Genomic DNA, 22,222 nt, shown 5'->3' with positions numbered 1-22,222 from the left:
TGCAGACGCATGATAGAAAAATGGCTATGGGCGATCGTAAACCACACGTTAGCCAGGCTTTTAGGGAACCAGGGTTTCCCTAAAAATTAGATTTTGAATCTAAATGAAACTTTTTAAGTTAAAGCTGATGCAATCAATTAATTTTCTTGAGAGTACATTTCTGTCACCGCAACTGGTCTACATTGGAAACGCTGTATTTGAATAAACAAATTAATGAGACACAAATAGTTATTTAAGTTCACAAGGCGACACACAGTTCATGCATAATTTTGATACACGAGAGTCGTAATGTTTCAGAACTTTGCACGTTAATTCTATATTGGCTATTTCTATTAAATTACCTTCAGTAACAGCTATTGTTCTGACTCTCTGTGGTGAGTAGGATGTCACATGGACAGAATAATATGGGGTAGTTACCAGTATTCATATAGTTCTTAGTAACCTCTACTCCTCACAGGGGTAGTTTATAGTCCATTTATATCCTTTAATTGTATATATAAATAGTTTAACTCTAATGGAAAAATGAAGAGCCATGGATACCTCGAGGAAATTACTCTTTTTTTAGATTATTATTCACTTTCTGCTCCGACTTGCCATTAGAGAATGTGAGAGTGGAGCACAGGGCGATGCACTCGGTGTGTGGCCAGTCTTTAAGTACCAAGCCATTAGTGTTTAACATGGCTGGCCTGTCCGCTCCTCTGAGATCTCAGCGTGAGGCTCGTGGGGTTCAATCAAGCCTGCAGTCAATCACAAAGATGTGTTATCACAAAGTGCAGACATTATTTCATGCTGTATATATACGGTATATAAACTGTATATGTTATTCATTGTGGTGGATTTGAGTTTTTTCAAATTCTTATTTTTTCCCTCTGTTTTGTGAGCCTTTTGTTTATCAGCACTGGAAACTTGCCAAAACTTGCAAACATTTTCTGTCTTTACAAACTCGTAATTGGCCGAGAGTTTTAGTACAAAACTCTCAGTATAACGCTGCCAGAAAGCACATCAACATTATAGACCTTGGAGGCGAGCAGTAGATTGTGCAAAGGATTGATTTTATATAGTTGATATTAAAATACAGTTAATTATAGACAAGCACATACATCGGCTTGAGTTTCCTTTTCTGTCATTCAGCCCATCTTCTCCTCCTCCTTTGTTCTTCCTCCTCAGATCTTCATTAATTCTTCATGGACACGAGTGAGACCAATAATCTTCAGGCGGATGTACAACCTTCCCTTAAATCGATAGGTTTTCTAGTCCAGGAAAAAAGAAAAAGAAAGAAAAAGTCAAGAGCCAGTGGTGTGTGTTGTGAGATAGGGTTCGTGTATTGAATATGGAAGTGGGTATAGTCTCCAGGGACAGCAGGAGAGGTTGAGGGAACTGTACTGTCCGACACAATTACCATCCACTGTTCACCTGCTGCACTGTGGGCTTCTACTTCATGGGACAAGGCGCTGCTGCTGCTGCTGCTGCTGCTGCTCTCGGGACAGTGCCTTTACAGTGGCCAATCACACGGTAGCAAACGCCGGCGAGAAGGTAGAGCAAAGATGATGTCAGTTTCCGTGACTCTGCCGCAGTCAACAAGTCGCGGTCCACAGAGACGCACTAATCCTTATGTAACGGCAGAGTCACCACGCGAACGCTCCGCAGGGAAGAGAAACCGACGCGCAATGATTTTCAAATGTATTGAAAGAGAAGCACCTTTCCAGACCCCGAGTACGTGAAGAGGAAATATTTACTGCATATCAGACTAGAAGGAAATCACCGACAATGCAATGTGTTCTGATCTTGGCGTAATGAGCCAACGCTTTTACAGCCTCTCAGGATTTGACCAATAAATCCTTACATCTTGTAGGAATATTTATGGGTTTTTTTTGTACCTGAAGTGTATATTGCAGTGTATATTCTCAGAGCCAATTTTAACTGAGTGATGTGTGTAGGTTTTACAACAACCCATACTGTGCTGTGGCTCTGAACAACACTTGTAATGGATTTCTTCCAATCCACAGCATTAAAGTGAAGGTGAAACATCGACGAATGTACAATTAATACAGTCCATATAGAAAGCACTGCTTGTGTACGCTCTCAGTCATACAGGGGTTTTACATTGTAGACAGTTGTTTTTCCTAGCTGTCCTCAGATGAGCCTTTCACAGTCGATCTTAAGTGACAGGATCATTTGTGATTTATAGTCTTGTAATCTTCATCATCTGAAGCGGCGTTTACTGCGGAAACATTTGCATTTACAAATGACACCGCTTTTGACAGTTCAGCCAAACCAGAAAGGAGACAGGACAAATAAGGACAGGTCAAATCATGTGTCTTTTTACATTCAGACTCTGATTACAAACTTTCAGAAGCCGAGTTATTACCTATATTCTTGGAACTGTATATTGTCTCATTACTTTCTATTAATAATGAATCACAAGAAAGTACTGTGGACTTAAAGTACTAAGTAACTTGTTTACCTTAATAAACCCTTTTCGTTGTTGTAATACAAGTGTTAATGGGATGATTGGGGGGTCTTTCATCTCCCCCTGGTGTTTCTGGCCAGAAAACCACACTTGCAGCTTTCCTGCACCGGGTCAGAGGTCTCAATACACACTAATGGAGTCACGAAGAAGAAGCTAACAGGCAAAGCTAGCTGTGGGCTGGCGCCACTTAAAAAGTATTTACAGCCAAGTTTGAGTTAAAAAAAGATCTCCATTGTGTAATTGGATGTACAATCTCCCGCTCTCTCTTTGTCTTTTCTGTCAGCGTAGCATTTACTCTCACGGACAATGAATGAGTAAAAATACGCAACACGCCAGGACACCTGCAGTGGCGCTTATAGCCTCTAGGGGCATGAGTTACTTAGTACTGCTTTAATGTGCTGTGTAGATATGGGGAATTATATTATCTTTTTCAACGTTTATTTAACAAGGAAGTGTGAGATACATAACATCGTTTTCAGTCAGGGGGGCCATATTGTACATGTTTTTAGTGGAACATGCAAACCCCAGATAGAAAGGCCCCTCGTGGTATGTCCCGTGTGTCTTGTTGTGTGAACCGTGACTGCTTTACCCCGGTGATGCCCAAGTAGGCAGAAACAAAACATTTGCTTCCCGTTAGTAGCCTACATGTTGATTTGGAAACTTTTCTATTTTCTAGTGAATAAAAAAGGGCAAGAAGAGCATGGGGAGGAGAGAGGATCTGGAATTACTTTCCACCAAATGATATTGAGTTTGGTTTTCCTGTGATGCACCACTCTCCCACAGTTTAGTCTGACTGGACAGCTACTGTTTGCTGTTTGCGGTACTTCGTTTGCTTTGCCTAATCTCGCTATATGCCATTAACAGTCTGTCTCCTGTTTGTGTTTTCTGTCTGTTTTCATTTTGCGAAATCTGAACTTTTCCAAACAACGAGACTTCAAATCATGGCACAAAGTGAATGTATGCAAAGCAGCCGTGCACATGTGTCTGCGCAGAGCGTGTGAACATGAAAGCTGATTCGACTTCAGTCACCTCCAGCCTGCGTTAATTATGGAACAACACTGGAGCGATGCAGCGATGGCTCAGAATTATTTAGCACACTGGAAGAGTTTCCCTTTATCAAGTGCGACTGTGAGCAAACAACTGCAGGCTCTGGTCATGTTGTGAACGGTGTTTACAGGGAGGCACATTTTCAGAACGATGATTGCTTTGAAGGAGAATCGCATTTTCATCTTTTAACATTCAAATTCAGCAAAGACTCACGAAAAATTATGACTTTGTTTCAGCCCTAATGCCTTGGGATTAATCTGTGTGATATTTGGTAATAAACTGTCAACATAATCCTCCTAGCCCTAACAAGAAAAAGAAATTTTAATGCTTTGACAACTTTTGCATACACTAATTTAATATGCTCCCACCAAAAAACACTTTACTGTTTATCACTGGTAATCTTCTCATTTCCACAATTCACCTGTTCATCCTTAAACCTTGTATTATATTGTATTGTATTGTAGTTTGTAGCCTGGACTTTGTGCTTCTAATAAAATAGCTTTTTTGCTTCCGATACCATTACCGATACTGGATTTGAGAAAGTATCGATACCAAGAGACTTTGTTTTGAGCAGTTTGAGTATCTAAAAAGCCATATATAAGTTTGATGCATTATTATTATTATTATTAATTTACATCATTTAAAAGTAATGAAAACTCAACAGTACTAGGTCAAAGCAAGAAAGCTTATAAGTGCCTACCCATGTGATTAACTTTCATGTATTTGTTAAAAGTGACTCGCTTTGTGAAAAAGTTACTGGTCCTTTTTCCCATATCATTATATATATCAACCTCTTAACCCCCACCGACATCGAGCACTTTTTCTCCAGTTTGGCTTCAGCCAAATCTAAAAGCTTAAAAAAAAAAAGAAGGTCAAAATAGCAGTGAAAAAGAGTATGAAAACTCCACAAAAATGTGACAAAACGGTGAGGAAAATGTATCAATAAACAACAAAAGAGCGATGAACACATGATGAAAACACGCAATGAAAAAAAGTAATGAAGAAGCAACAAAAAAGTTACAAAAATGCCTAAAAAATGTGACAAAAACACAGTGACAACGTGACAAAAACGTTACAATCACTTTTGTAGGTCTTAGCTTTCAAATGAGGTCTGATGATAAGAGGTTTAATGGATGTTTAAAACGCTGAGAGTCAAAACAGGCATCGGTTCATATTTGGATCCCTAATAGATTGTACCCAGCTTGTATACATTATGTAAAGGCGATATACATGTGTTTGTAGGGAACACCTCCCCTTTCCTATTAGCTCGGTAGATCTTTCACTCAGCTATAGTTAAGTGAAAGATCTTTTAGCTCACTAAAGCGGTGAGTAGTTGATGATAGATGCTCGGGTTTATTATTTGTCATGCAGGAAGAAACTGCTTTTCAGCAATATCTGGCATATTTGAGGCGTCAACAAATGTAATGGGAGACAATGGGGACTCGGCATGTGCTCCGCGCAGCTGTCAGCGCAGAAACGTCTTCATAAGGAAACAACACCCTCGCTGGAGACATATCGGTGGTAGTGTTGGCCCGGTCTGCGGTGGAGGGGTCTTGGCTCGTCTTATCTGTGGTGCGGCCCATCCGTCAGCGATGGACTTTAAACACTGAATGAGGCAGAAAGTGGAGCCACAGCAGTTTGTGTGTGATGGATCGCGGTGACGCTCTCAGTCCATCAATGGAACAAATAGGCAGCGAGACAGCAGTGTCATCTGAACCACACATGCACCACAACATCCTCAGGAGGGAAGTTTAATCCTGTTAAAGAATTTTCAAGATCCATACGTTATATACCTGTTTCTATTGACATTCTTGTTTGAAAATTCATGTTAGTTATTATTGGCCTCAGTATCTGATGCATTGGCCTTTCTGTTGTGGATCATGTCATACCTTTTGAGTTATCATCAACTTTTAGAGGTTGACAATATTGTCTACAAGATAAAATCACCATTATTGCTTTGAAATGAGAAGATGAAGTTAAACTATACACTATATTGTAACTCAGGGTATATTGTGGACTCAGGGTCATCTGCAATTTTAGACTCGGCTAAAAGTCAGTTTAAATATAGTTTTGTTAAATCTAGATATTATTTTAGACTCGGTTAGACTTCATTTGATTTAGGCCTGGTGCTACAGAAAGGTCATTTATGTAATGAGCTTGTTTGAAACGGTGCAACAACTGCTTGCGTCGATATATCTGCACTTTCGTAATTTGCAGTTTCTGATGGGCTACAATATCACAAACCAGTAAGACCCCAAAATATTGGAATCTGTTCCTGTCAACACTGACCAGCCCCATATCTTTCAGCTGTTGCATTTGGCTTAGCCTTTTTGCCCGTAAAAGGATCATGCTCTCTGAGAGACAAAGCAGCCATGTTCATTTCACAAACAACACAGAACGGGGTTGAACGATCGATCTCTTGTGTGTTATATCTATGGTCCAGACAACACAGTTCTTTTAAAGCTCAATTAAAAACGTGTGCTTTTGCTTATGATTGTTTATAAATTGTGTTAGTGTCCCATTTTACTGCATCACTCTGAGATTCTCTGAATGAAAATTAAAAGCAATTGTTACCATGTATCCCGGACATGTGCTTTCACACTTATGTTCTTTCTTGCAGTGCTGCGGCCTTGGCCTGTGGCAGCCGCCTCTGCCCGGAGGTGTCACTCCATCTACAAAGGCTTCGCTCAGTGTCTCATGGCTCTGGGAGACAGTCTGACGGACAACGCTCGAAAGGACGAGGACACGCATGAGATCCACTCCATCTGCAGGTCAGTGCGACTCGCACACACATGGACTGAGATGTGTCATCACTGCTATCAGTCGTTCAGAGCTACAGACAGACTACAGACTCTACAAATGCAGAACTTTGGTGAATCAAATGACCCTGAAGAACATTTCAGATGAGCATGGCTTGGTTTCTTTGTTGTCTTGTTGTTCCAGTAGTGAATGTGCTGTCTAAAGACTGAGACTGACCAATTTGTGGCTCTTTTTTATTTCTAACCTGTCCCTTGTATTGTTGTTCTTCTCAATTATTTTCTGAAGTTAGAGACAAACTCCAATACGATCATTCACATTCTCTAAGATGTCTTCACACTAAAAACAAACAAACAAAAAGGTTTCATTACTCTTTGTATAACTCTGTTCCATTCAACAACCAACGTCTTTGGTGGAGAAATGAAAGTCATTCTCACAAAACCACATGGTCCAGTAAAAAAAACCTCAAATAAAGTCCATATTTTTCCCACCTGGGACTCCCGTGTATATGAGTATGAAACTGCAGTAAGTGTACAGGTGCTTTAAGGTAAACACACAAAAAAAACAAAGCTTGTTCTCCCCAGGGAAACTGCACATTATCTGAGCTTGAATGCGGGGTTTTGGATGAAAAAGGTTGAGACAAGCGTTTTACTATTTCACAGCCCAGAGCCGCTCCTCTATGTTATTGACAGGGCAGCTTCTGGCTGTTCGTCTGTGGCCTGTACTGATCGAAGTCTCACTTGTCTAATTCCTCCTTGTACTTACTCATCATCTGTTCTCAGACAATTAAAGACGAGGCTGGAGAAGACGAGTGAATCAAGTGTGTCGAGCACAGAGGGAATCGTTACATGGGGTTAAGTTCAAATGCAAATGTCATAATTACATGTTCCTAAAAGTGGGGCCCTGGGCGGCTATTATCTATTGTTAAACTCTGTATGGACAAGTAACATGGCCCATCCCTGACATACTGCTCACTTTCAAACAGCATTAAGTGTTGATTCCCTTCACTTAAATATCTCTTAATCTATAATTGAGAACTCTTAAACGCAGGCCGGGTTGCTTCAGTCCCTGATTGTCTGTGCGGTGTCACTCGTTAAAATTCACAAGGCCCGCTCATTCACTCCTCTATATCCTGTACCTATCCATCATGGCCGCTCTCTCTGCCCCCCATGTCATCCATCTTCAAACAAGCTGCATCCTCTTGGACACGTGAAAGATATTAATATGTGAGTGGTATTGCACAGTCGCTCATCTACAGTAGGCGCAGTGTTTCTGTCAGCGGCCATTTGTAAAATACATCAATGAGGAGTAGGTTGAGTCTTCACACTACTGACGGGTAAAGAGGCATCACCTGGTTAAAGACAAAGATCGACCGATAAAGAAGGAACTGGCAAAGAAACGACTGTATATTCTAACATTTGTATTTGATACATACAATGGTTAAGTACAAACGATTAACACTGAACAGTTTGTATGTGTGGGGAAGTAAAATGCATCACTAAATGTGGAAGATTCTCAAATCTTGTATCATCCAGGACAAATTATGTAACTTCTCTCAACATGTTTGTTTTGGTATGGACGGACTGGGGAATCTGCCTGTCAATCAAGCCCATCAGAGTCCCAGACTCATAAGTTCTTTATAGAATTGGTAGAGTGTGTAGCTTGGCTGGCCAAGGACATGATCAAGGTGACCAGGCTACAAGATGTTATGATTAAATACTTTATTATGCAGCCTTTTTGAAATACTACATAAACAAGTCAATATGTCATTGAACAAATGTACAATGAAGCTGTGCTCAGGTGAATGAGGCGCGCCGTCACTGTGGGCCAACTGTAGCACCTGGAGGAAACCTGATAGAAGGCATGTGTGGCTTAGCTGCGAGTCTTGCCCGGATACCTTTGTCCCTTTTTTGTTTCCTGTTTTACCTCTTGTGACGCCTCCACTGGTGTGGGGGCTCTTGGTGCCTCTTCAGTGGGTCAGAAGAAGAAATTTGTTGGTCTCAAATGTCTTTAGCTCATAAGATAGCGTTTGTTTACTTTTAAAAATCTGCTTTCTTGAGGACCATTATGGACTCTCTGCAGTGAAAAAAATAAATCCACTGAAGGTCAAGTTCTTTATTTTGTCATTATACAACATAATGTGTGCTCTGCATTTGACCCATTCTTCGACTCTGCTGAGACCACCCGTAAGGAGCAGTGGGCGGCGGCAGAACCGCGCCCGGGACCCATCTCCAGATGTGAAGCCAGGCTGATGGTCAGAATCACCTGGCTGGAGAAATCACCTATTGTACATGTTTTTTGTGGTCGAAGAAACGGAGTACCTGGAGGAAACCTATGCAGACACAGGGAGAACATGCAAACTCCCACATCCCACACTAACCCATACTACAGTACAACAGATATTACATTGTTTGTAAATATGACCTATCCTCTAAATAGAAATATGTTCGAAATCGAATCATATTTCACTGATGACAATCTCAAAGTTGATGTATCCACAGTTACAGAAACAGTGCATATGTTGTAACAGCTGTTTACACATTTTCTCGAGACAATTATCCAACCAAAAAGCAGAGTGAGGTCAGAGCCTATGACAGAGTTTGAACTAAAAATCATTCTGACCTAAACATTCACTACTAAATTCTCAGCACCTGTTTCCGAACCGTCTCCTCGATATTTCCAGTGCCTCCAGTAGTTAAGGCTCAGTGATAACAGTCTGGAGCTAAGGCCACAAACTTCTACTATGTGCAGCTTTGTTGTTTAAGTTTTGCAAACAAATTCAGGAACATTTGTTTTCTTTTAGAATAAATAGTAAAATATCTGCAGGTCTTCATAAATAAACTTTATAAATCATATTTGTAGTGGCGGCCAGACATGTGTTATGAGGCATTTGAAATTGATCCAATATGTGCGAGGTCTCAGTGGGCTAAGGGGCACATTATGTGAATAAAACAGACTTTTGAGGATTGCCTTCTCTGCCTGGTACATTTCATTATGAACGATCAGGCGTGACATTACTGTCCTGGTGGGGCTTTAATGAAGTCATGAACATGAAACTGTAAACCCCAGTGTGCGGCTGCAGACCCATTATACTTTATTTGTGGGACTTGGCTCCCTCAAGAGGCCCATACCACTGATTCCTAGTATAAGCCATTTTAAGATAATCAGTGTTGTAGAATATTAAATAGCAAGAAATATTAGATCTAAAGTGTATTGTGTTTATTTCACGCTCACCTGACTTGCTGACACAAGAACATGAAGATTAACTGGGATAACTAGACATAAATACATTTGGCAGCCGTGTTTTCCAGAGGTGAGTAATACTCAAATACATACTGTTACTTCATAAAGGTACTCAAACACATTTCTTGGAGTAGTTTAACACAGTAAGTAAAACAGTGTGTTACTTCTTCCACCGTGAGTAATGTAGAAGTCACAAAACCTTCAAATACTTTAAATGTAATTAATTATCTTCTATATTATATCTAATAACTTTATTTAACCAGGAAAGTTGATCAAAGCTTTAAAAAATAATTAGCGTTATCAGGAATTTGTACAAAACGTTTATAAAAGTTTGCAGTGGATACATCTTTTGGCACATGACAAACTTTCTAAGTCAAGTGATTAGCAAAAAGATTTGAAATCCATGAGCTGAATGCGGCTGGTCCAAAACCCAATGCTCCCGGGCGGAAATGAGGTCCCAGTGCACCACTGCTGCAATGTGCTCCTTATGCGTGTTATCTCTCAGCTTTATCAGCTCAGCCTGGGAACAAATATTCTATGACAATCTTCACTTTTCACTTTACTATCAGTGTCTGGACTCTGGCCCAGTCTATGAGCATTTACCCACTTCTGATGGCCCTCTGTGGCTTCCTTAAAGGTTACCATTAGCATCTCTTACAATATCATCAATATTTTGCTCATAAATTACCATAACTCTAAGGGCATTGTCCCTGTATTTCGATTCCTCTTTTTAATGTTGTGTTTTTTTTAACACCAACATAGGAACATTTATTTGGTCGGGACAGTGCATGTTAATGAACATACATGTGACTCACCGGATTGTAACCTTGGGCTAATTTGCATTCGTTGTCCCACACTCGCACTCACACACTCTCATCCCGGCCTATTTTACATGTTTTTAGTGGTAGGGGAAACCGGAGTACCTGGAGGAAACCTATGCAGAGGTGGGGAGAACATGCACATCCACACAGAAATGCCCCGTCCAGGTGGGAATTGAACCCGGGACCTTCTAAACTTGCATAAACACACTGATAACCCCCAAGTTTTTATGTCACAAGAGCAACTAAACTGTAGAAAAACTGCAAACCTAAACGTCTAAAAGTGTAGCAATACGGGTCAGGTCTGACATGAGTAAAGACGTGTTTTTTCACAAATAAAAACATCTGCAATAAAGTGTTTATTATATTTCCGGGGTGAAATATTCTGCCATGTGGCTTTAAATAGATTTTATACCGAGTGAAATAACTTGTGAATATACCCTAATCATTAGTGAATGGTGACAAACCTCTTCTCACTCCTCTCATGCAGCAGTGTGGGTGATTTGGTGTCACTGTGGCCTGCAGAACTCAGCAGCATGGAGTACTTGACTGTTCTTAGTATCTCTATTCCTTCAGGCTCCAATTAAAGTCCTGACTCTCTCTCTGTCAGAGCACTGCAGGCTTTGTTATTGTGAACACATTTATCATTCACAGCACAATAAGTTATCTTTATTTGCTATTGCACTTTCACAAAAAAGAAACCAAAACCCCCCAACATGATAGACGGGAGAGTAGAGAGATCAGTGACTTTGTGGGGCTGGAGTGGACCACTGTTTGTGAATACAGGTGGAAGGAGAGGAAGGGCAGGAAAGGTTCTCAGCTTCCTGACAACCCTCTCTCTTGGTGCAGCAGTGTTTTTTGCCTTTTTCTGCGAACTGCATTCGTGGTTTCTGTGTTCCACATTGTTTTACTGGATGCTTTTGTACGTCTTTGTCGTGTTTTTCTGGAGGTTGGGTTGAGTACATCATGGTCCTGAAGAAAGCAGCTTTTTAAGCTTATGAGCTAAAGACATTTGAGTCCTATAACTTTCTTCTTCTGAAACACTGAAGAAGCACCAACAGCCCCCCACACCTGCAGCACATGCAGTGGAGGCATCAAACAGAAAACAAAAAGGGACTAACAAGGAGGTATCCGGGCAAGACTCACAGCTAAGCCACACAAGCCTTCCATCCCTGCTTGTGTTCTGGCTAACATTCACTGGAGAATAAAACAGATTAAATGCGAAGATGGTGAAAGACTGTTGTGGATCGGAGGGAGCTGCACAGGAGGAAGAGGAGGGAGGAGGTGGAGGAGCGTTTCAGAGAAGCAGAGGAGCCCTGAAGGCAGCCAGTCAGGTTTCCTCCGGGTGCTACGGTTTCGTTTACCTCCAATAACATGCTGGTCAGGTTAGCCCACAGTGGTGGCTCGGTCACAGCGGCTCAGGATTAACACCGGAACAGGTTGTACATTGACAAATAAAGCGCTTACTTGCTTACTTGCTTGCTTGCTTGCTTGCTTGCTTAACTTATTTAACTTATTCAACTTATTGACTTACTCATAATAGGTTCTCTGTGAGGAGCTTGGAATTGGCCACCTTCTTCACAACAGAGAACAGTGTTTTCCAATCAAACTCACTTCTTTCTGTCAGTCTGCTCCTGCTTACTCCCTGTGTTATTCACCGAAATGGACTGTGTGAATTTGCATCTGGGCCAAGGCTGCAGCAGTCAGAGCTCCCCGAGGCACCAAGCTGCTATTATTCTTCATATTTACAATAGGCATTATGCATTCCCATTCCCTTTGTGCCTAGATGATGTACAAAAGAAATATTTGACCTAAAGATGCTCTGGGATTGGCCACAATGGACAGAGAGGTGCCTTTTTAAACGTTCGGGGTGGAGAATTAGATTGATTTTGCCCCACAGCAGAGATACACAAAGTTTGCTTAATAGGTGCTCACTTGTTATTCTATTAATAATATGGGTCTCAAATCCCCTGTTGATGCTGCATTGTACAGTAGTAAGCAAATACAACGTGTGAGGAAAAATGTGCTTACTTGGTTGTAACCTGTGGATATATATGGTTTTATTTGCAACATATATATATATATACTGTATAGAGAGAGAGAGATTAGCTGGAAACACAGTACTTGTAGAAAAAAGTCAAAAGGCTTCAAGACTGTACTTTACCTCAGTCCATAATCTGCTAAATCCACATTATGCTAAACAGGATAAAACGATGATATGACACTTTAAAGCTATAGGGTCGCAGGTCAGCATCAGAGCAACATTATGAGGACTCACCTCACTCAACCATGAGCGTGTCCATTTCTTTTTATTTTATGTAGACACTTCCTACATTCATACAAGTCATTTATCATGAAAAGGGTAATTTGTGCACGTTATTCGATTGGATATGGTTTAAAAAAAAAAAGTCCAAATAAGCCTCATTGCTGTCTGTTGAAGTACAAAATCATGAATATATTCCTCAATTTAGCAACGACTTTGCTAAATTGCTAAACCATATGTAGCATAGACGTACAAACCTCATGTATATTGTGCTTCTTGTGAGTTCCCTCATTCCTGTAATATTTATTCCATCTGACAGCGGAGCGATGTCCCTCTTTGACACATCACCGACCTTTTCTGAACCGGCAGCGAACAGAGAGGAGTTGAAGCGCTCCTCACAGAAATATTACTGCTACAAACATAGAAATAGATTGTGTGTAGTGCGCTGTGCCTGTACCTGAACCCCCGAAGGCCGCTGTAGTTAAGTGTGTTTTCCCAGAAATCTAAATTCTCTTTATTCATCAGACTCTTTCAGATTGTGCCTCTCAGATACTGTAGACCAATGCACCGCGGTGTTTTTTTTTAACTTTCTCCACATCAACCTTGGACAACACAGTCACGACGTGCCCCCTCCCCATCTCTCTGCAGCAAATGCTTAGTACTCCTGCATTTGTGTCATTAGCCACGAACAGTAACGCAACTATATGTCTGGCTATTTTCAGAATTACGGATAATTAGCATTGAGCGGGGATATATTTGTGCTTCAGAGCTACTTGACCTTAAAACGACTTCAAGAACATAATGTGTCTACGCTTTCGAGAGTGTTGATGAAAGGCCTCTGTCCTCAGCGGAGAATAAAAAGGACGAACACAACACTCAGCACAAATGACACATTGCAAATATAGCCCATAATTATTCCAAAATACAGCACTTGTTAGTCATAGAAGTGTTCCCAGTGCTGAGGAGGGGGATCAGTAATAAATTCAGACTTTATCCCTGAACTACAGCGTCTCTACAGTTTGACTATGTATTTTTACACTTAGAAGACCAAAAAGGAAATTCCAAGTTGTGCAAAGTTAAAGGGTTGGTTGGGAGGTGTCAGCAGGAGCACGTTAGCAGCCGCTCAGTTGTTCTCCAGAGGTTTTTTTACGGGAGCTGGCAGCTGGTTGTCTGTCAGAGTCCTCTTTGGGTTTGTGCTGTCTCTGCACCACCTGTGACTGAGAACACACACACTTCTCAGCACAAATATCTGTCAGAAAATCTGATGTAATGCAAACTACGCGCTGCTTACTCTGCTATGGGTTGAGTATTTTACCTAATTCTACTCAACCGAACTAGTTTCCAAAAGTATCGACATGATGTGATTCTAAATATTTGCTCTCAGTCAGTACTTTTCTCTTTTCTTTTTTTGATTTGTGAAATTTGTTGAAGCCCCATTGTTCTGTATTTGACAGTTATTAATGCAGCACTGGTTTGTGCAGAATCTCATTCATCCAGGAATTTTTCAACATAGTGAGAGAGATTTTCAAATATTGTCTATTGGACTGATTATCAATCATGTACATTAATATGCCAAAGCTTCATTGATACAGAAAAGTATTACTTACACAAAAACAACTGGTCAAAAATAGCTCATTGCACTGATTTTGATGAAATTATCCTACAAGGACAGTAACAAATCATTGGACGAATGTTTTTGCCCAACAATGAAAGGACATTTTTCACATTTTAAATGTTTCAATTCATTTTTAGAAAACCACACAGGAATTCATTTTCAAAAGACCAAAAATATCAGTGTATCAGCACTGCACTGTCGTCACAGAGTGAATAGCGCTCACGCCTCACAGCTAGAAGGTCACGGGTTCGATTCCCACCTGGACAGGGCCTTTCTGTGTGGAGTTTGCATGTTCTCCCTGTATCTGCGTAGGTTTCCTATGGGTACTCCGGTTTCCCCTACCACTAAAAACATGTACAATAGATTCCCCTCTGGGGCCAGGACTCCCCTGAAAAAGAGATTCTTAATCTCAGTGGGACTATCCTGGTTAAATAAAGGTCAATAATAAAAATCTCTATTCACTATCTCCGGAGCCACCTGTCGCTTCTCACCACAGGCTTCCGGCATTTTTACATATACACTTGATTATTTGTAGACATTTTCTTTTTCAACACATACTGAACACATTTTCCCACCTATTTTGGTAAACGTAGTGAAGTACAGAGAGGAAACTCAAATCATTTTCTTCTATTGTGTTGAAACACCATCTGTCCCCGATGAACTCACCCTAATCCCAAACGCAAGTGTCTCTGAAGCATTAGTGTCTCTCTCTTTTTGTTTCGTTTATAGAGGGAGTTCACGGGGTGGAAAAGGTTGGTGACCCCTGCTCTAAATAATGAAAGGAGTCAAAGGGGTTGTGAGGTGAGATGATTTCATGTGGTCAAATTATTCATGGAGTCTTGACATTGCAGCATTTACAAGAACAGAGCCCCCGCGGTGGAACTTAGCACTGCCTGCACCGCTGCACAAAGCACTTCCTCTCCACTTTCTGACACGCACGGTCATCATCTTGGCTTAGGTACGCTGTAGACAGATGCTGCCCCCCCAAACTCTCTCTCCTCTGTCCCAGTACAGCAGGTAAAAGCTGCTTTGTCAGGACAGCCCTGCGCACTGTGTAAGCGTGGACCAAAGCCATCCACATGTGCACTGTCATTATGGGACAGTCATAAACCCATCTTTACACAACCTGGGATGCAGAGAGAAAAGCAGTACATCGCGCGCTGACAGTGAAGAGCAAGGATTGGATCTGGAGGCTGTCAAAGAGGAGTAATAAATGTTTTGATCGTGTGCGCGATACTTTGCAGACTTTAAGATCAGAGGCAGTTGTCCTTAAAGTGACGTCGAGTACAAATAAGAAATGTTCTCCGAATTGTGCCTTTTAAAGTTCTTGTGATGTTTGTAGATCAGATGTGAGATCTTGACTTGACTTTTAATGTGGCGGAAAGCAGAGAGTGTCTGGTCCCATCTAGATTAGTCTGAATATGCTTAGAGATAGAGCTGGTGTGATCTTGAGGCAGATGACATGCACCAAAGATATATTTTAGGGTTAACTTTCTAAATGTGTCAGGCCATGAGTAAATCTGAAAACTAAAAAGCTATAAACAAAAAGAATAATATAACATATGGGAAATATATAGGGGTTTCCCATACAGCACAGTTCAAAACATTTTAGGATCCCTCATTTTTGTTGGACAGTCAGGCTTTTTTAGTTTGCTTTATTTAGGGTTGAGGGTAAGGTTGAGGTTAGGTTTAGTAGAAGAGATATTTTTTAAAGTGCATGAAAATATGACTTCTTTAGAAGGATAACATCAGTTGCATGATTATCATTTTTATTTCAGTGCAGCAGGGGTTTTAATGAAGAAAGTTATTTTTATTTGAATGTTTGGGCTGTTGACAGGAAGTGACATAGATGAAGGTAAAGCTCCAGAGCAATTTGATTGATTTCCCATTGACATAGCATGGTTGGCACGGCAACAGTTTAAAATTGTTTACCTTCTTTTATATGCCACTTCCTGTCGGTGTCCAATAAGGAAGGGAAACGATAAACATCACAAAAAATGGCCAAACTAAAGAAAGCTGGGTACAATCTTTAGAAAAATCTTAAATATAATTGTGCCTAATGTGTAAATGCACTTTAAGGAAAGGGCAATATAGGGAGCTTGACCAGGGCATTTTTTTTTTTTTTTAATAAATTTCTATCCAGAATTATGGCTAAAAAGAATCAGTGGAACAAGGACTACAGAGCATTTGAAACAGTGGCTGTCACACAGTCTCTATATAACCATGAAATAAAAAAAAAAAAGTACATTGAATAATTTGACTCAATTCTGTGTTTCAGTTTCTGTAAACATAACAAAAGCCCACACCTTTGGTAACAGCCTTAAATCCTGACACACTTATGATGTTTTTTCCTTTTCCCATGTCCAGCTGTGACACGTGACTCACAGGACAGAATTCCAAATCTGTCCTTTATTTATTGTCCTGTTATTATATTGTTGAGTGCAGAAAAATCCCCAGGCAGGAGCTAATACAAAAGAGGAATACTCTCACTTTCTGATCATCTGTTTCTGAATGGACATGGTGTTAGTTTGTTTTTAGCTCAGCGGGGGCTTGGAGAGTACTGGAGTGTTTCTCTGTCGGACAGATTTGAACAGAGCCATCTGCTTCTGCAGCGAGTTCACACACACACTGTGGATTTCCAGAGAGAAAATGAATCTGCCCATGAGAGAGAGAGGGAATTAACAGTCAATTATACTGGGATAGACCCAGCCATAAGCAGAGGCTTATCAAAACCTATAGACTGATATAATGATGGTTCCTCTTTATACTTTAGTCACGCTTCTGCAGAATTGTGAACCCACCAAAAGCTGCAAGGTTTTAAATCTATGACCAAAGACATTTTTTCACTTTTTATGATATTATAAAGTTGTCCCCTCAACAAAGATCAGTTAGTATTTTACTTCATTCACAAGAGTTTGAATAATCCTGTTCACTGAGGCTGTAAAGTGATTTGGACTTACTGCACGTTATCATGTAGTAGAATCCAGAACTGTCCTTCACATTTTTAACTGGTCTGAGCAGTTCTGCTCTCAAAGTCTATACATTATAGCATCATTGATTTGTTGCCATTCCATTAGTTAAAAATTAACGACTGTATTTATTTTTTATTTGCGTCAGTCCTGCCCACAGAGGGCACTCTAAGCCGATGTGATAAACTTAAAATAACTGGCGCTTTGGTGCCCCAAAAAAGTTTAAAGCCAAGTATGAACGATATGTCCACTTCAAGACGCTTCCATTTTGAATTGAAGTGTTGAAATCTTGGTCTGTGAGACGTGTGCACGGTAGCACAGCGGTTAGTGCTTGTACTTCACAGCTAGATGGTCCGGGTTCAATTCCCACCAAGGACGGGGCCTTTCTGTGTAGAGTTTGCATGTTCTCCCCGTGTCTGCATAGGTTTCCTCCGGGTACTCCGGTTTCCCCTACCACTAAAAACATGTACAATATGCCAGGATGAATGAGAGTGTGTTTGAGCATGCGCATGGGGGACGACGGATGGAAATTAGCCCAAGGCTTCAATGCGGTGTGGCTTGTTCATGAACTTGCACTGTCCCAACAAAATAAACCAATATGTCAGTTTTAGAATGACAAAATCATTGGTATTGCTGTATGTGTTTTTGTCTAAACTCTATTCAGTTCAAAAGTATGTAACATTATGAATCCAGAACTAAACCCGTTTAGGACTGAACCTACAGCCTTTATATCCATGCCTCTCCTAAAGACAATACTCTTTGTGCCCTCAGGTCCTGGGATGACTTCCACGACTGTGCCAACATGGCGATGGCGGGCTGTCCCAACGAGGCTGCCGCTGTCTGGGAGTCTTTGCGCCAGGAGTCCAAAAAGATGCAGTTCTCCGGAAACCTGTACGAGATGTGCTCCCGACGCACCAGTCACTCTGCAGCCTCGGACGCCGCCTCCTCCTCCTCCTCCTCCTCTAACGGCCAGGAGAAGATCAACCAGGAATCCCTAAGGGGCAGCTCCCCTCAGCAGCCCACAGCGGCGCACCACCTGCTCCTCCTCATGCCCTCTCTGCTGCTGCTGCCCCTTCTCTGGATATAAGCAGCGCTCACGCAAACATGAACTGTATTTTCTTCTCCGTCTCTAGACTTTCCACTGATTTCCTCTGTCCGGGCCAGGGCTCAAGATTTCCAACTGCATGTCAAAAACCTGGCGATCCTTTTGATAATGTATGTCTTTAGGGGTGTTTTCATGCATACTCACTGCCTTTTAGTTTGGTAATCTAAAGTGTATCATGCTCTACCAGCTTTGTATAAACACAATCAAACGCATGAGGTTCGAGATCTTGTGAGCGGTAATGGCACGGGCTACACTTCTTCAGACTGAAATTATACCATGAACAGACAGATGATAAATGTTAGTAATATGACCATGCAGGAAGCCAAATGTACTGTAATTTCCGGACTATAACCCGCTACATTTAACACAGGCTTTGAACCTTGTACTGCGATGGGGGCGGCTAATTTATAGATTTTTATGGTCATATTGAATTTAATTTGAGTGGGTCCAAAAAGCATTCGTCTATTTCTAATGAAAGAACTCCGACATGAGAGAGATGCAATAACAGCTCCAAATCTGTACAAAGTTCTCTGTGCGGCCTAAAATCGGCTTTGTTTTCATGTATGACTTCTCCAGTCCTGTGTAAACTAATAGTATGTAAACTTCCGGAATAAGGTGAATAACGTGGCTTCGAGAGCAAAAAAAATGGGATTATTTCTCTCACTGCTGAAATATTATGGAGGGACAAAGCGAAGCACAGGTTAAATTACTCAAAAGGTGCCTCGAGCGATTTACCACGGACAAAGCTCAGAGAAGCTTCGAACACTGGGAAACGGGGCCGAGGAGGGCAGCTCCAAACATGGCAGGAGTCGCTGTGCGGGCAGAGCTTGAACCACCACCTGAAGCGAGCACATATTCACCAGTTTGACTTTACCCAAATCTAAAAGCTTCTTTAAAAAGTGTCAAAATAGCGACAAAAACGAGGATGAAAATACAACAACAAAAAAGAGCAACAAAAGAGCAATAAAACGTAGCGGAAAAGCAACAATAACACAATAAAAAAGCGATTAAAACAAGGCTAAAAAGTGACAAAAAGCAAGGGGAAAAAAACGATGATTGCGGTGACAATGCAACAAAAAGTCACGGTCAGTTATGAAGGTCTTAGCTTTCAAATGAGGTTGAAGTTGTACAAAGATTTTTGGCTGGACCTTCAACAATGTATTGTCTCCAAAGGAATTCAAATGATCAATCTAACAATTAATGATAATAAATTTGGTATTTTTTTCATAATAATCCCAATGATTTTGGTATTACCAGTATCATTTTGCTAAGTAAACATTACATACATAAATGTCTTTTTTCAAGACCAAATCTAACATTACCCATTGGTGGAATGAGCTGAAACTATATTGTTACTCTTTATTACCGATTAACACCAAGAATGCTGAGAAATTAGCTTCTTTTACAGACAATCTTATATATTTGCCCTTTTGTTCCATTTTCTTTTTCAATACATAACATGCCACGTTCCTTTGTTCTGTTTATTTATTTATTTTATAAGATGGGACATTTTTACTGTACCTGATCTGTTTGTATTTGCTGTAAAACGTTCAAACGAGGCATTACTGGCCTATAGGCTGAAAGCTCCAGTCGAGAAGATTATAGATTCGGGCAAAGCTGAACTGGAGAAAATGCGCTCGGTTAAGCCGGGGGGGGAAAGGTTGATATGCTTCAAGAAATTATATTTATTTTTACACCCTCCTTAGGCTGAATTTGGTCAATGCTGTAAAGGTCTTAAAGCTGTTCTCTGGACTGGGTTGTTTGACGTTCGCCCCCAGGCCTATTACAATGCTCAGAGCTGCCCTACAGCTTGTTAAGTGAATCGGCCGCATTTACACAATAATAACATGGTAGTAGGATGGAAAAATGTGCCACAGTTAGTTACAGTTTTCATACAGGGTGAGGCGATGCATAATTAATGTGCTCCCTGTTCACATGTAAAGATAAGATTGCCATGTTATTCCATCCATTACCCTGCTATTTCGGTGCTGTAAAGCAAAGTGCAGTTACAGACGGACACTTGCTTCCCAAAAGACTCACCTCTACAATCCAACCTGACTTTGAAAAGCATTGCGCCGAATTCCTGCACATTTCCCCCCAGTTGAATTGCATTTGAAAATGTGAAGTGCTGTCCTTTACGGAATAGATACTGAAATACAAAGGCAATATTGGCCTTTCCACCCACTCACTAAAACTTATTCTGCCGTTTCACTGGGCCAACCACAAATCCGGAGTGGGAATGAGAGCTTATCGAATAGAGGTTTTCTAATTCTCCCTTCAAGGAATCTGATCAACCCAATTTGGCGTCTCCCAAGATTCCTGGTTCAATAAAGTCCATGAATACTCTGTCATCTGCCGAGGCACCGGGATGCCCGGGGCCCATCGTCTGAATAGTGCATCAGAAACAACAAAATAAACAGGAAACGCGACCAACTAGACACTGATAGAAGAGCGTTCTTATTGAAGAGACAGGAGGCGATTGATTTCCCGTTGTGGACCGGCTTGAAGTCAGTTTTTCCCTATTACCAAACATACACTATGCTGACACAGTGAAGCGTGTGCTGGACTGGCCACTCAATTTATGAAAGACACTTTATGCCAACAGTGTCACTTTCTCTTTGTTATCCATAAATGAGTTTCCGTGATTTTCAAATCAAATTAAAGACACATGGGGCGTCCAAGTTTGGCGATGGACCAAAAGAATCTGGCCAAAACCTGTACCCCGACTGCAGTTATGAACACCGGTATGTTTTTCTAGTTTATAAACTGCCCCTTTCTCCCTCTCACGCAGGAAAAGCAGCTCTGATAGCCTTGGATTTGAGGTTTTGTCATTTAAAGTAGTCATTTCTATTGCTATTGCATTACCACAGAACCATGGCAACCCTGATTTTCAGTGCATAAATGGATCTGTACGCTAATCTTGCTACTCAAGTTTCAAAGCAATCATGTGCTTTTTAGCAGTAATATTTGTTATATTTCCAGTTTTCGCCCTGATTACAGTAATCTGTTAAACCAAAAGCTGAACAGTTAATAACTTTTTTCTTATGGGGTCTGTTTTTGATTACATTAACGACAAAGATAGTGGTGACTGACTAAAAAAGGGTTTATTTACGCCATTAAAGAAGTAACTTGTTTATCATAATAAATCCTTTCCGTAGTCCCTCTGGGGGAAATACAAGTGTTAATGGGATGAGTCTGAGGGGCGATTTACTAATCGATCTACGTTCCCACCCTCACCTACGGTCATGAGATTTGGGTAATTACCGAAAGGACAAGATCGCGAATACAAGCGGCCGAAATGAGTTTCCTTCGCAGGGTGGCTGGGCGCACCCTTCGAGATCTGTTCCGGATGCCTCCTGGTCGCCTCCCGCGGGAGGTGTTCCAGGCATGTCCTAGTGGGACATGGCCTCGTGGAAGGCCCAGGACACGCTGGTGGGACTATGTCTCCGAGCTGGCCTGGTGTCGCCTCGGGGTCCCCCCAGAACAGCTGGAGGAGGTGTGTGTGGATCGGGAAGTTTGGGCATCTCTGCTGAGACTGCTGCCCCCGCGACCCGGCCCCGGATAAAGCGGAAGAAAATGGATGGATGGATGGGATGACAGGGGGGTCTTTCCTGTCTCCCTTGTGTCTCTGGCCAGAAAACCATCCTTGCAACTTCGCTCCCTCCGAGTCGGAGGCGCAATACAATTAATGCCTCTAGGGGCATTAATTCTGCTTTAATCTCTTAACCCCCACCTGAACCGAGCACATTTTCTCCAGTTTGGCTTTATTCAAATCTTAAAGCTTCTTGGAATAAAGCGTACGAAAACGAGGATGAAAACGCAACAGAAATGTGACCCCCAAAAAATGACACAAAGAAGCCAAAAAGAAGCATTAAAAAAAGCGACAACAACATGACAAAAAGCAACAAAAAAATTAATTGCAATAAAAGAGCGAC

General features: G+C 41.2%; 1 protein-coding gene across 1 annotated transcript in view; it reads left to right on the top strand.

Annotated features, from left to right (window-relative positions):
- nrn1la (neuritin 1-like a) overlaps positions 1-18,701 on the top strand; it is a 55,164-nt gene extending 36,463 nt beyond the window's left edge. The window contains exons 2-3 of the mRNA XM_079568493.1: positions 6,138-6,288; positions 17,954-18,701. Coding sequence (XP_079424619.1) covers positions 6,138-6,288; positions 17,954-18,269 — 467 coding nt within the window. The 3' untranslated portion in view covers positions 18,270-18,701. The remainder of the gene's footprint in view (positions 1-6,137; positions 6,289-17,953) is intronic.
- The last annotated feature ends 3,521 nt before the right edge of the window (positions 18,702-22,222 follow it).

The sequence above is a fragment of the Gobius niger genome (assembly GCF_951799975.1).
Source record: "Gobius niger genome assembly, chromosome: 12".
In the NCBI taxonomy this organism is placed as follows: Eukaryota; Metazoa; Chordata; class Actinopteri; order Gobiiformes; family Gobiidae; genus Gobius; species Gobius niger.
Note: the sequence above shows the minus strand (reverse complement) of the source record. Positions and strands in the feature narration are given on the sequence as shown.